This window comes from Aulonocara sp. 'chitande type north' Nkhata Bay, linkage group LG17 (genome assembly GCF_057382095.1).
Source record: "Aulonocara sp. 'chitande type north' Nkhata Bay isolate Kocher_YH1m ecotype deep benthic linkage group LG17, A_spYH_male_GT1.1, whole genome shotgun sequence".
NCBI classification, from domain to species: Eukaryota; Metazoa; Chordata; class Actinopteri; order Cichliformes; family Cichlidae; genus Aulonocara; species Aulonocara sp. 'chitande type north' Nkhata Bay.
This window is the reverse complement of record NC_141360.1, coordinates 21,844,665-21,859,494: the sequence shown is the minus strand read 5'-3', so window position 1 is coordinate 21,859,494 and position 14,830 is coordinate 21,844,665. Positions and strand designations below refer to the sequence as shown.

Genomic DNA, 14,830 nt, shown 5'->3' with positions numbered 1-14,830 from the left:
GAAGACGACGGCTTCCAAGCCCAAGAAGGTCGGCCCCAGTGTGGGCGAGCTGATTGTGAAAACCGTGGCCGCTAGTGATGTGCGATACCACTGATTTCCTTTCCAATCCGATACCAAGTAATATTCAGGGTGGTATCGACAATACTGATCCGATACCGATACTTTGTACAAAAACTTATTTTATTTATTGTATCTAAACAATATGAAAATGTTTTTTGAAATGAAGACTTGAAAAGAATTTTAAAAATCAATTTATTAAATTGGAATTCAAAAATGAATTTACAAATACGGATTTTATTCTAAAATTCATTAATTAAGCACAGAATTTTTTATTTTGATGCACGTGGCTCTTGTGGTCCTCCATATCCTCTGGGGTTTTCACACAGCTGGATAAACGTCAAACAGAAAACTGATTAAACAGAAGTGTGAGACGGTCGAGAGTTTAAGCCAGCGCCCGGTTATATGTTAGATAGCAAGGAGCAGACGGCTGAGTTTCACTCCACTGAGGGAGCTCACGTCGTACTACCCGGCTTTGTTTAGACCGCGAAGGCTGGGTCCTCAGGTGGAAGCAGCCTCTGAATTTGGACACCCCCGCTGTTTCCGGGCCGGCCAATAATAACGGTGACATTTAACAAAACGGCGCTGCTGTGGAGAGAGTGAGCAGCTTCCGGTTCCTTGGCGTACACCTGGCTGAGGATCTTACGTGGTCAGTACACACAAACAAAACAGTGAAGAAGGCGCAGCAGCGCCTCTTCTTTCTCAGGAGACTGAAAAGATTCGGCATGAGCCCCCGCATCCTCAGGACCTTCTATCACTGTGCCATTGAGAGCATCCTCACTGGATGCATCACCACCTGGTATGGCAACAGCACCGCCTACAACTGCAAAGCTCTCCAGCGAGTAGTGCGGTGCTCTGAACGGATAATTGGAGGTGAGCTTCCCTCCCTCCAAGACATCTACAGGAAGCGGTGCCTGAGGAAAGCGGGGAGGATCATCAAGGACTCCAGTCACCCCAGCCATAAACTGTTCAGACTGCTTCCATCAGGAAGGAGGTTCTGCAGCATCCGGTCCCGTACCAGCAGACTGAGAGACAGCTTTTTCCATCAGGCCATCAGACTGCTGAACACGTCATAGACACCTCAGCTTCACTACTGGAACTTCAACATTATGCACTCCACACTGTATATAAATGCCACTTGTTTTGCACATATTCAACTCTGTATATTTTATATATTTTATTATTATTATTATTATTATTTTATTTTATTTTTTTACTATTTAATTTGTAAAAATGTGTATACACACACACACACACACACACACGTAGGAAAATATTTAGTATACACATCCAGAAATGCATACACTATTATATATTGTACATATATTTATTAGTTTCAGGTTGGCCATTCTTGTATTTTGCTCGTTTGTGTTGTTGTGTTTGCACATCTCTGTTGCTTGTGGGGCTCGCACACAAGAATTTCACTCACATGTGCTGTGCCAGTGTGCCTGCACATGTGATGTGACAATAAAAAGTGATTTGATTTGATTTGATTTGATTTGAAAGTCAAAGTCAAAGTCAACTTTATTTGTCAATTCTGCCACATGTACAGGACATACAGAGAATAGAAATTTCGTTACTCTCAAACCCTAGATGAAATAGCAAATGAACATTTAAATATAAGAGAGTGATTAAAAAATGCAAATAAAATAATTAAAAAGTAAAAATTTAAATAAATACAATACAAATTAACAAGAAAGCTATGCAATATACAATATACAATATTCAGGTAAGGGTAAATGACATTGAGTGTAAACCAGGCAGAGTAGTGCAAATAGGCTGTTCAGAGATGGAATGCAGGAAATTCTGTGAAAGAGATTTTAATTTAGAGATTAAAGACTGTTTTTACAGTAATGGTAGTTAAGGTGAAGACTTTAGAGCCAAAAGTAGGTGAATTTTCTTCAGCAAAGAGTGAAGAAGCTGGAAACTAAAAGGGTGAAATTGTACAAATTTCATTTTGAATTTAAAAACTTTTTTTTAACACAAACACAGAAAAGTCCACGTGAAAAGAATTATTTCTATGCATCAAAGCAATTTTGGCAGATAAGAAATTAAGAAATAAAACTGCCATTTTGGGTGATATTATGCTCGATTCCCTCCTGAAATGTTGGGATGGTGTTATTCAGACTAGTGGGCTGGAGAAAGCAGTTAAGCTATTGAGATGGATTTCTTATGACTGACTTTTTGGCCCAATATTTACGATAATAAGTTTAGTATATGGGTCTCAAAAGGTTTAACTACTTATTATTCTCTTACCCATGAGGGGGCATTCTTGAGCTTTGAGACATTAAGACAAAAATATGGACTAGGTCAAGACCATTTTTACAGGTATTTACAAGTCAGGCATTACTTTGATGAAAACATTAAAATTATAATAGAAAACAGTGAATTGGGCTTTGTGGAGCACTGTTGTTATGAAAAAATTAAAAATTAAAAACAAAACAAAAATTTTTCATGCTGCTTGAAAAATATTTCACTTTGAAATTCAAGAAGAAAAAAAAACAGGACTGTATGAAAGAAAAAAAACAATGCATCGTACTTTGGCTAGTATGCCGGGGTGTTGTGCAGCTCCTCGTATTTTGGTGGCATCATGGAGACCACGATGGTGTGTCTGTTTGGGTAATACAGCTGGTGAATCATGATGGAGGACAGAATCATGCCAAGCAGCTGTCGGGGAACACAGGAAGCTGAGTTAAACATCTGCAGGTTGTGAAATGTTGATTCTGATTCTGTATTCATAATGAACTAATATTATAATGAACTTAGACTCAAACTGCTATGTATTTACGTACAAGATGATTTTTCACAAATTTAGATTTTAGTACTAGTTTACTTTTTGTTCCACTACAGATGCTGTAATTCTTCAACATTTGATGGAGAAGATGGAGAATTCAAACTTTGTAGAAAAAATATATTACATGTATACTATGACTTTCTCATTGTCACATAAATAATAGCAGGGACTAAATGCAGAGAATGCAGATGTGACATTTATGCTACCGAATCCTTGAATAATTGATAATACTCACAGCTAGAACAGCCAGAGTGAAGCTGACCACAAGCATGATGTTGTAATGAAACTGAATGTGGTCCATGATGGTGGGAAAGCAGGTCTGAAAATAGAAGGAAAAATAAAAACTGTCAAGTTCTGATATAAACTGAGGAATGATTTAAGCTTTTCAAAAGGGTGCTGGGTCGCTCACCTTAGTGTAGACGGACATTCTCTGCAGCATGAAAGTCTGGAAAATTTATAGAAATAAAGACGTTACAAACTGTGACACACCGTGACCAGTGAAGCGAGTGGGTGCATCGATACTCACGTTGTTTTCGACAGTCTGACACTTGCCCTCCTTCTCCTCCTCCTGGCTGCATACACAGGAGTCGGGGATGTTCTTCCAGTCTTTGTAGCTGAACAGACCACAGCAGTGAAACTACAAACACCAGCAGGAGAAGAAAGAAAGAGGAGAGTTACTCATCTTCAGGAGGATCATCAGCTGGAAATAAACGTTAAAAAGTGTGTGAATTTTTTTTTTTAGAAAAAAGTGATCAAATTACTTGTGGACAGTTTGCCTGCTCTTATTCTGAAAGCTCACTTGCTGCCAACTATCAACTGTATATACATAATGGCACAGTGTATTATGTCATGTTTCAAAGGTCATCTGATGTTATTTTACATCATCACCAGTTTGCAAGTGCTAAATCTTTTATGCCCTGATTGAGTGCATCTTTTTTCCATGAATGTAACTTGTATTTAGCAACAACAAAAGAAAAACTCATTTTAAAAAGATTAAGAGATTGCAGCGAGCAAGTTAGAATAGCTCACCTTCTCCTGAATGACCTCAGCCATGTTCCTCACATCCTCTGAAGATTTGTCCAGAGGCACAAACCTCCTGAAAGTCTGCTCCACGATGCCTTTGAGCTGCAAAAATCAAATATTTTTATAGCATGTATTACATTTATATTTTAAAAATTAAAGCATTTTAATGGTTATGAAAGATAATATGGGTAAGGTAAAGTAATGAAAAAGTAATTGTATTTATATGTGTTGATTATTTAAAAAAAAAGCATGATTTAAAAAGTTTTTCCAGTTAAATCAAATAAATCTCTTCACATGACTTCGTCCAGCATCCTGCCTTTACCTGAGGATGAATGATGGCAGCAGGGATTCCAATTATGAGCATCACCAAGCATCCAATGACCATAAACACCAGGAACTGCAGAGGAAAATTCATTCATTTTCTTAAACACTTGCATTATCAAATCATGACTATTACATTTGTCACAGATGGTCTTCATTAAGAAATACAAACAGCCCATAATGGAATGAGACTAACAACCCATATGGAAAAGATATATATAAATCTTATAAAGTTTGTATCTGTCTTGTGTGAAACTTGTATGAAAAGCATACAAGAGTGAAAACAGATATAAGATCCCTAGAAAAATTATATAAATGAAACTTGTATGTTTTGGATACTTACTAAAACAATATATGAAAGTGGCTACTTTCATGGGTAAATCATATAAGCCTTATATGATTCATTATATGAAGTAGGCCACATCTTATGCAAGTCTTTTATAAGTTTTTTCCATTTCTTTTCAATGTGGGAAGATAAGAGAAAGCAAAACTAAACACAGCAAACAAGATGGGAGACCACCAAAATAAAACCGTTCTCTGCTGCCTGTTGGAGCGGGGGGCCTAGGAGGAGGAGTTGGCTGTCCGATTGGGGTCTGGAATGTGGGGCCTCCCTGCTGCTGCCGAGTCGGGTCGGTCTGCTTCTCTCCACCCCAGGGAAAAGGGAAACACTACCTGGGTCTGGGTGCAGTTTCCCCCTCCAGGGGCAAGGGTATCTAGACCTGGGGCTTAGAGTACGCTTGGGGAGTGTGATTGTGTGTACAATGTCTCTTTGTGTCTGTCTCCACGTTGGGTGAGTGATGAGTAATTGCATATGAGAGTATGAGGGTGGGAATGGATGTCTGTATCTGTGTGTGCCTGTATGTCTGTGTCTACATGTCAGGTTGGGTATCAGACGCCACCTCTCTAGGGACATCTCAGGCCCTCCAAGGTATGGAGGCCTATCTCCCCCACCACTTCCCCTGCCAGTGGCAGACGCCCTCAGACATCAGTGCATTGGTTGTTCTTTGTATCCGGGCATGGGCGTCCAGGTACACACCGGCTCACTCCTTGGTGGCTGCTTGTCGGGGCCTGGAGCCTGGGTCTCGCTCGGGCCACTTCGGGGGTGGGGTGCCCTCAGCCTCTCGACCTGGGGCTCAGTCACTCTGGCACAGCTGGCTGCTGGCGGAGCTCACGGGCATGTCACTGCAACCCCCCCTGGCTTCTGCTCCACGGCTGCTGAGTGGCCCTTCATCTGGGGCTCTCATCAGCTCTTTCTGGGACAGTGGCGCGGCTGCCCCTCTGTTGGTCTTCCTTGGTCTCTTGTGTTCTGAGGGCCTCTGGATGTCTGGAGTTTTGATCTCCTCCATACCTGCTTCATGCCCTGGAGGACGGGGCTGTGGCTCCCCCACACCCTCTAGCAGATCATTACATGAAGGAACCTTTTAATACAAGCGCGTTCATGCTCACAGCTGTACACACGGGTGCTCACACACACAAACTACACCCTTTTTGGCTCCTACCTCAAAGCAGAGCACCATACTGTAATGCAAAGATAATAAAAATGAGAAAAACCCAAAACATCCCCAAAACTTAAAACCAATGACAGTCTGAACTCACCATGATCAGGGCCACTTTGCTCTCCTTGTGGGCTCCGTAGGCTCCCAGCAAGGCGATCATCATGGCGATGCAGCCCACCACGTAGAGGATGAAGAGTTGGGTGGAGCGACCCTCCAGCTGTGGACAAAAGTGTCACGAAAGGTTAGTGGGCTTTGTCTGTTTGTTCCCACATGTTACATTTATGTTTGAATGTGTCCTCACGTTATATCCTCGAACGTCCATGAAGAACTGATACCACAGAGCGAGGGCGATGGCTACTCCACCAGCAAGCTGAACAAACAGAAACAGTCTGGTTAGAGCTGCTGGATCCTTTAAACACAACCAGGATATGAAATGACTGCACAGCCACACACGTGGACGAAGCACAACAACAAACTCTGAAAGTAAGAACAAACGTGTTGAGTTGATGTCGGTTTATTTTACTCTTCTAAGCTTCGGTTTCATTTAATTGTAAAAAAGGAGGCAAATGTGGTTGTTTTTGACTGCTGCGTCTGCCTGCTGACTGGTTGATGTCTTTAAGGAGATTCTGGATTAAAGTCTGCGATTATCATTTCCTAAATAATCTCTTTACTCACCATGAAGAATATGTTGAAGACAGTGAAGATGTGTTTGAGGCAGATGTTGATCTGAGCCATGTTTGCAGCTGGAAAAGTCCAAAGCCCAAAGTCCAGATGAGCTCCGACTGCAGCGAAGTGAAGTGAAGTGAGAGGAGAGCAGCTGAGTGAGCTGCTTTGAAGGGTTTCAGGGCTTTGCTGGGCGGGACGTCCGATATGTTAGAGGTGGAAACTTGTGTGGAATGCTTGTTTAACAAGGGGAGGTTCAAAGCAGGGTCTTCCTCCTTCCAGTAAATCCAGCGGAAATAGTTTTTGCTGTGAGCAGGGACGGAAGCTGTTCACAGACTGGCTGGAGTGGAGGAGAGGGCGGTGTTATGCCCCGTTTAAAACAATCCAGATGTGGAGACATGACTCATTTTACTTTTATGAGAATCTGTCGTCAGCAGGAGGAGAGATAACTTACCGAAAGTCAGTTTATTCCTCTACAGCTCAAAGTAATTTTTACTGCATCTGCACACAATGTACTCAGAGTTTTCTTTTAATAAATGAGATATGTTTATAAGGGTACTGCACTTAAGCACAAAGATTTATAACTTTTTATGTTGTATCATATCTGCAGTGGTTTCAAATGTAAAGCAGTATGAGTACTGCACTCAAATACAGATTACATCGTCTTTAACTTCCCTCCTTATTACTTTTATAGTTGCATCTTATTAAATAATACTTTTTGTTTTATGAAGTAGGTTTTGTAGTTTTTTGTGTCTTTGTAGTTTTTTGTGCATATCACACTTGATTTTTTTTTTTATTGATTCCTAATCATTTTTCATTGTGGAATAATTCGACCCACAAAGACTTTGAGCGTCCACAGAGCACTTTTAGTCCTCCGAGTGTGAACGAGCTGTCAGACAGAGCAAAGCAATGCAAACACTACCCTGAGTCCCACGTCACTGTTTTGGAATCTGCAGCTGTGAAAAAAACAGAAACTTGTGAGATGAAAAAATGATCACTGAATGTAAAATTTGGAATTGATGCCTACAACATGTTGCAGCGGTTGATTTGATTTGTGTTGGATTTTGTAGTTTGTGCCATCATGCAGTTGTTTTTAAATCCTTTCTGTCTTCTCATTTTATTTCTAAAGTTGTAAAGTTTCATGTTACCCTTTTGCGACCCTTTCCTGTTCAGCAGTCAGCACTAGAGCAGGGCGAAATGACCAAAAATATTTATCACGATATACATTTGAAAATTTGTGATAACGATATAACTGACGATATAAGTGACACTAGACAAAATACTTTACAACTCCACAACTTTATTTGTGCAAAAAAAAAAATCAACGTATTTTCACTTAAACAAGCAGCTTTTTTTATGTGCATTAAAGTTATATAAAAAGTTAACAGTGCAAATGCAAAATCCTTGCTGACAGTTTAACCAAAAGGAATTTCCAGTGGAAATTGGCTGACATATCCTCAGCATAACCATGTATAATATCCACAAAACTTAGAAAGAGGTTATACACACACAATACCGTAATATTATGTTGATGCACAGTACGTATCACTCCGCGAGGCTCCTGCCTACGATGTCCGTAATGCTCTGACAATCCATCAAGCGGTGCGGATTCGTCTTAGCAAAGTTGTACTAAAACATTTGACAAATTTTCGAGCGCCGTGTACATAAAATCGTTTCGAGGTCAGTAAACACAACCAGAATTCATACATAAGGCACATGGGATTATAAGGGGCACTGTCGATTTTCAGAAAAATCAAAGGATTGATTTTAAGTGCGCCGTATTTTCCAAAAAACAAGGTAATAACGACGGGCCGCTAGCATGTGCTACCAAAAATAGTGCTTTGTTGTGTATCTGACGGACGAAAGCTAAACCAGTTCCACACCACTGAAGTTGCAGGATTTTTACAAACCAATTCTGGTTCATCCGTTTCATTTAACGATCCGCTTTCGCCCTTCTCATTCTCCACCATGCTTTTTCCGCCATGTGCGTATGAAAACAAAGGTACGCATGCGCGTTTTACTCATATTCTATCGTGATATTTCATTTTTTTATCGTTGCCCGACATTATACCGGTATTACCATGAACTGTATGATATGGCCCAGCCCTAGTCAGCACATTTAAAAACTGCAGTTGAGCCTAAAGTGCTGTTTTTCCTTTTCAGGACAAAGATATGTAGGAAGCTAAAGAGCAGCAGAGAAATGCCAGGAAAGAGAAATTGAGGGAAGGAGGGACAACTTTCCTTGGAAGTAGACATGTGGGAGGTACGAGATTAAGTTACTGTGACGCAGCTCAGAGGAACAACAATGAAGGCTTTGTGGGGTTTAAAGGAGAAACGTTATTTGCAGGACAGGAAGAATTCATGAAACTGTTTAGTCGTCTTGTGTTAATCTAATAAAATAATAATTACAAATATATTATTATTATAATATTCCACGATGAGCTGGAAGTGGTATTACTGCAAAGTGGGATTATTTAGTTTTAATTTGGGACAAATACATAAAGTCTCATGCTTTATACTGGATTGAACAAATATGATGAGTTGCACCAGAAAAACAAAATTAACAGTCTCACTTATAAATAATCCTGTTGTTTTCAGATGTTACTCTAATTTAAACTTAAAATAATCCTGTTGACTATTTTCATATTTGTTTAACTTTTGAGACCTGAGTAGTTTCTCTCACATCATCAAATTTTTTAAATAAGTATCTGCGATTTGCCGAAAGAGTTATATATTGATTACTTTTCTGTCCGTCCACCGATTTTAAGAAACCTTGTCCTCGCCGGTCAACTCACCATTCTCTTTCTCTCTCCTCTCTGTCATGTGTGTCTATCTGTTCTGGTTTTGGTGCAGAAGCAGGACTGTGTGAAGGCAAGGCAAGGCAAGTTTATTTATATAGCACAATTCAACAACAAGGTGATTCAAAGTGTGAGGTTTCCCATCTTCTGCCTTCACACGCCTGGATTAATCACGCACCTTTTCCTGATGCCCTCGTTGTGGCCTCTCCGTAAGGGAGCGGCAGCTCTTGAGTACTTGCTGGATTGTTGTCCTACTAAGTTAGTGCGACCCAAGTACAAGCCAAGCCTTGAGCTTGTGTTCCCACTTACCTGTGAGAGAGATACTTACAGTTGTACGTTCCTCTTCTGAAGTCTTGCAGTCATTTTCACATAATTTCAGTCTTCTCATTTTATTTCTAAAGTTGTGCCTTACCATTTTGTAACCCTTCTTGTACAGTAGTTCATACAGCATTTTAGAGTTGACCCTAAAGTGCCGTTTCTCCTTTTTAGAGTGAAGAGATCTAGGAAGATGTGGAAGCTGAAAAGCTGCTGAGAAATAAGCAGTATTCCATTTAAAACGATGCTCAGTTGGTGCTAAGGAGCCCAGTGTGCCAAGAATACATATCCTGCACACAATTATCAGCAGCAGCGTGAACCACTGATAAAAGGCAGGATGGATCTTTTCCTGTTGTTTATGTCAGATTCTGACTACAACATCTGAATGTGGGGGCAGAACTCATTTTCTACTGGAGTTCGCCTCTGCATCATGTTTAAACACTCCACACAGGATGCTCTGCAGACTGTGACAAAGCACAGCTGTTGCTGAATATAAAAGGCCCCTGTGGTTCACTTTTTATTGCCTGTAGTTTACAGTATAATGACTAATACTATAATAATTAAGTAATTGTGACTCTGACAGTGAAGAAAGTGAACCTGGCATGTTTGATGGAGATTTAGCGCAGCTGTTCAATTCAGAAACAGAGGATGAGGACTTCGATGGGTTTGATTGATGACGATTACCGGTAAAATAAATGTGAATACCAAATTCAGTTTTGCTCCCGCTCCATTTTTAAATACGCAGACTTGTATGCTTGTGTCTGTTGTTGTTGTAAGGCGGACGTAGTAGAGGACACCATGAGAACATTAAAGGGGGAAGTGTGGGCGTAGATTATATATAAAACCCACACCCTATAATCAGGTGCGCCTTATGTGTGTGTTAAATACAGTAATGGCACACATAACTGAGACTGCGCATTTTAGTACCGTGCGTGAAAATACGGTATCTGGAAGATTTTGCCTCTGAGGAAGATTTTATCTTTGATTGGATCTTTGATTATGGAAATCCTATAAAAACTGAGAGAAGTACTCAAAATGACTAAATAAGTAATGTAATCTTAATGACTTTTATAAGGTACAAGGGGAACAACAAGTGAATGTCAGTAATTCAACCATGAAGGTCACTGGCAAATTTGTTCACTCGAAGATAAACTTCTACTCTTCATGTGTAACTTCACACTTGGTTGGTTGACTACCCTCTCGGTAGAATCACAGCTGTCTCTGATCGCTGAGGTGAGAGGGCTAGTGTTCACTGCTTTGATCTCAGAGGACGACTTTCTCTCTTACCCTTCGTGTCGTCAAGACACACTAAGCAATCTTCTAATTGCAGCAATTCAAGAGCCTGCTGAAGATTATTGTTTGCTGAATACATACCAGCAATCATGTGATAGGTTTAGTTATTAATAGGAGCTGACTTATGATGCATTACTAGGAGTAGCATTCCAAGTTAGCACAGTGTCCACTCTGCAGCTGGACTGAATTTCTACAATTCCTATTCTGGGTCTGATCCATAAAATCCTGCTGGAAAAGACAGACTGATATCTGAAATGTATACCTTATGCTGAGTACAGCATAGGGTATACAGGTGTGCTCTCCTTTGATTTGATTCAAGCCCTTGACAAAAGTGGAAAGGAAAAACTAATTTTTAAAAGTCAGAAACCTCTGGTAGATCCAGGTTCCCGGAAGGGGCAGCTGCAGCTGGAGTTGTTGGTTTTTAAATTTACTGGCAACGAAGTTTAAAGCTGAATTTGACTGTATAGTTACTTCTTCATAGCTGTTCCTTTATTAAAGAAAAGAAAACATAGGGGTGGATATGAGGGAATATTCCTGCAGATTTCCCATGTGTGGGACTAATAAAGGTTATCTTAAGTTAGATGTGTTTCTGATTATTAGGTAGAGAGTATAATTTACTCACTGCACAAAGTGATGTCAGAGAGACATCTTATATAAGTCATTTTTGCATGTTGAATTTTGGTCCACTAAAGTGGTTGTTTTGTAAGGCTAGGCGACGTTGTGTTTTTTTTAACGTGTAATGAATGTCTGGCGTTATCTTCCTCTCATTGTAGCAGAGGCTCTCAAACTGGTGTTCCCAATCCACAGATTGGGTATAAGCAAAAAACCTATGGTGGCACCTAGATACATGTGCATCATCCGGGGTTGAGTTAATTAGCGCAATGGACAAATATTTAAGTCCATCTACTTCATCGAGTAATGCAAAAGCCAAACTAGCTAAAGTATCACAATAATTAATTTGTATTTGGCTTTATCGAGAATGACAATGGCAGACCAAAGTGTGTTTGTGTCTTCAAGAAGTAAAAAAATAAAATAAATGAAGCCAGCAAAGCTAAAGCAGCATCTCATCACAAAGCACCCTGAGTTTTATCAGAGTTAGGATTATAAGAGGCCCTTTAACACACTCTGTTAGGGAGTTTTTATTGTTTTATTTGCTTATGGTTCAAAAGTTATGTTACACATATTTCACCAGACACAGTTTTCTGTAGAAACAGGAAGCTGACCCTGTGACACTGGGATTTACCGCAAGAGACCAGCACAGAAATGCATATCCGCAGAAGTTGACTTGCATTATATTATTCTTAGAAATTGACTTGCAACACACATACTTTGTGACACACACACACAGCTTACACACACAGACAGCATCAGGACCTGCGTAACAGGAAATGTGATTATATTTGCATATTGACAATGTAACCTATAAAAATAAACGAATACTGCAGTTCGGTGTGATTTGCTCTGAGCTTTTCACCCGTGCAGCACGTTAACCTACACAAGTGTCTCAGTGTTGATTATTCACCTGACTGTTTGTTAACTGAATATCACCGACACACTCACTTCCTCTTACAAAGCTCAATAAAACAGGATACTTGTAAAAATGAACCCTGAAGGGTTTTAAGCCCTGAGAATTTCAGGACAATATATCCTGTAACTCTGACGTTATGAGGGGAAACATTGCATCCGTAAAATGCCATAAAATAGTAAAAACTAAGGTGATGTTCTCTAATTCATATGTAAATAATGAGATTCGTGGAAGATTTCAAGTGCTTTTTTTCACTGTTGACTGTGTGCCTTTGTGTAAACCTGAGCAACAGCTCGGCCAATGACAGGCGAGGAACAGCACAGCCTTATTTGCATACAGCGGAAATAAAAGAGCCACTCTCAGCTGACGAGCACATTCTCCGCTGTGAGGAAGTGAAGTAAGAAAATGCCTGAACCCGCCAAGTCAGCGCCCAAAAAGGGCTCCAAGAAAGCCGTGACCAAGACCGCCGGCAAGGGCGGCAAGAAGAAGAGAAAGACCAGGAAGGAGAGCTACGCCATCTACGTGTACAAGGTGCTTAAGCAGGTCCACCCCGACACCGGCATCTCGTCTAAGGCCATGAGCATCATGAATTCGTTCGTCAATGACATCTTCGAGCGTATCGCCGCTGAAGCCTCCCGCCTGGCCCACTACAACAAGCGCTCCACCATCACCTCCAGGGAGATCCAGACCGCAGTTCGCCTGCTTCTCCCCGGTGAGCTGGCCAAGCACGCAGTGTCTGAGGGCACAAAGGCCGTCACCAAGTACACGAGCTCCAAGTAAACTGCATCTTTACTTAATCCCGAACAACGGCTCTTTTCAGAGCCACACATCTCTTCTAAAGCGTACATGTCCTGACTTTATTTAATTTGTAGCTGTCATGATGGTGAAACATAAATTACAGCTTGTGTTACTCTTGTATGCTTTGAATAAAAAAAGAAGAGAGAAATTTCAAGGACTTAACGATGGACCACCTGACCAGAACAGTCCTAACGCCATCACTATATCATTTAGCATTATTACTATTTGGTTGGTTTGGTTTTGTAGTTTGTTTTTTTTGTTTTGTTTTTTTTGGGGGGGGGGGTCATGTTTTGTGGTCCCTTGTCTGCGAAAAGCACTGAATAAATACACTTGTGGGTTTCTCAGAAATAATGACATGTGAACAAGAGCTTATTGAGCTCATCCTGGTGAGGCAAATGTTTGGCTTCAAATCACAATTCTGATCGTAAAATCCTGGACAGGATTACAAATACAATAAATAAACGCGATTCGTTTCAGTTTCACATTTCAAACTACAGTGACATCCTCCGTGTGTGTGTGTGTGTGTGTGTGTGTGTGTGTGTGTGTTCTATACATGTGTTAATCGTTTTAATGTAGTTCAACACTTATGCTAGACTCTGGGTGAAACGTTAAGAGGGTGTGTGGTTTTTGTTACAAATACGGACACTTGGGTTTAGTTTGAAATAAAAATGTGAACTCCACTCAGACATTGTGTGTGATTTGGTGTGAGTCTCCCTTCGGTTAGACTTAATTTGTCATTTAACAAAAGACCACATTTCCACATTTAGAAAATAGAAGAGTGGGCGGAGCCGCTGAGCTTCGAGTCGCCGTCACACCGTCTGTTTTCTCTTACGTCCGCCGAGCACACATAATAACACGGCTCCGTGGAGTTTAACTTCATTCGACTTTGCTCGTTCAGAGAAGAAATTATAACCATGAGTGGAAGAGGCAAAGGTGGCAAAGGACTCGGGAAAGGAGGCGCCAAGCGTCACCGTAAGGTGCTCCGTGATAACATCCAGGGTATCACCAAACCCGCGATCCGTCGTCTGGCTCGCCGTGGCGGAGTGAAGCGTATCTCCGGTCTGATCTATGAGGAGACCCGCGGAGTGCTGAAGGTGTTTTTGGAGAACGTCATCCGTGATGCTGTTACCTACACGGAGCACGCTAAGAGGAAGACTGTGACCGCCATGGATGTGGTGTATGCTCTGAAGAGGCAGGGCCGCACTCTGTACGGCTTTGGCGGTTAAACTCAGTCGCCCTAATCCATCAAACGGCTCTTTTAAGAGCCACACACTTCTCTTTAAGAGCGTTGTTCTGCGATCTTTTTGTTTTTGTCACTTTTTACTGCCTTTTTGTGTTTTGTTTTGCACTCTGAATATCTTATACGCCATTAGGTGATGAGAATTGTCAGGTAGGAAATATTGTACTGCATGATGGTGGACTGCACTGGTGCACCTGAGGGAGATACCCGCCCATGTTGACGTGCGAGCATTAGTGATGGGATTTCTGGCTCTTGTTAGAGACCCGGCTCTTCGGGTTATTTTGTTGCTTTAATTTATTATTAGCAATAATATAAAACTATGCACAAAAGGAATTACTAACGTAAAAAAGTGGTTCTATTTATTTTTGTATATAAATATATGCGGTGGCTCCTAGAGACAAAACATGTACAAACTCCAAAACAAATTTCTAGTGTTAACTGAACTTCAAAAACAGAGCTACCTAGATCACTTAAATTACACAATTGAAAGCGTGTGTGTGTATGTGT

The 14,830-nt window shown here is 40.8% G+C and overlaps 3 protein-coding genes across 4 annotated transcripts; 2 read left to right on the top strand and 1 right to left on the bottom strand.

The window, feature by feature from the left end:
* Window positions 1-1,563: 1,563 nt before the first annotated feature.
* Window positions 1,564-6,866, bottom strand: LOC147310060 (tetraspanin-8-like). 2 transcript variants are annotated; one of them, XM_086269624.1, is made up of 10 exons: window positions 6,367-6,866; window positions 5,993-6,061; window positions 5,792-5,908; window positions 4,197-4,271; window positions 3,881-3,976; window positions 3,378-3,488; window positions 3,261-3,296; window positions 3,087-3,170; window positions 2,597-2,724; window positions 1,564-1,863 (listed from the first exon to the last, which is right to left on the bottom strand). In XM_086269624.1, exons 1-9 carry the CDS (start codon window positions 6,424-6,426, stop codon window positions 2,602-2,604), a joined length of 771 nt encoding a protein of 256 aa, XP_086125750.1. In that variant the 5' UTR covers window positions 6,427-6,866; the 3' UTR covers window positions 1,564-1,863; window positions 2,597-2,601. The 2 variants fall into 2 exon arrangements, with proteins under 2 accessions (XP_086125750.1, XP_086125749.1); XM_086269623.1 differs by having other exon boundaries at window positions 1,564-2,724; window positions 6,367-6,865.
* Window positions 6,867-12,677: 5,811 nt separating this feature from the next.
* LOC147310059 (histone H2B 1/2) lies at window positions 12,678-13,331 on the top strand. Its single transcript, XM_086268843.1, has one exon. It carries the CDS (start codon window positions 12,691-12,693, stop codon window positions 13,063-13,065), a length of 375 nt encoding a protein of 124 aa, XP_086124969.1. The 5' UTR covers window positions 12,678-12,690; the 3' UTR covers window positions 13,066-13,331.
* Window positions 13,332-13,997: 666 nt separating this feature from the next.
* LOC147310058 (histone H4) lies at window positions 13,998-14,601 on the top strand. The gene has a single exon (XM_086269162.1). The coding sequence runs from the start codon at window positions 13,998-14,000 to the stop codon at window positions 14,307-14,309; it is 312 nt and encodes a 103-aa protein (XP_086125288.1). The 3' UTR covers window positions 14,310-14,601.
* Window positions 14,602-14,830: the final 229 nt, after the last annotated feature.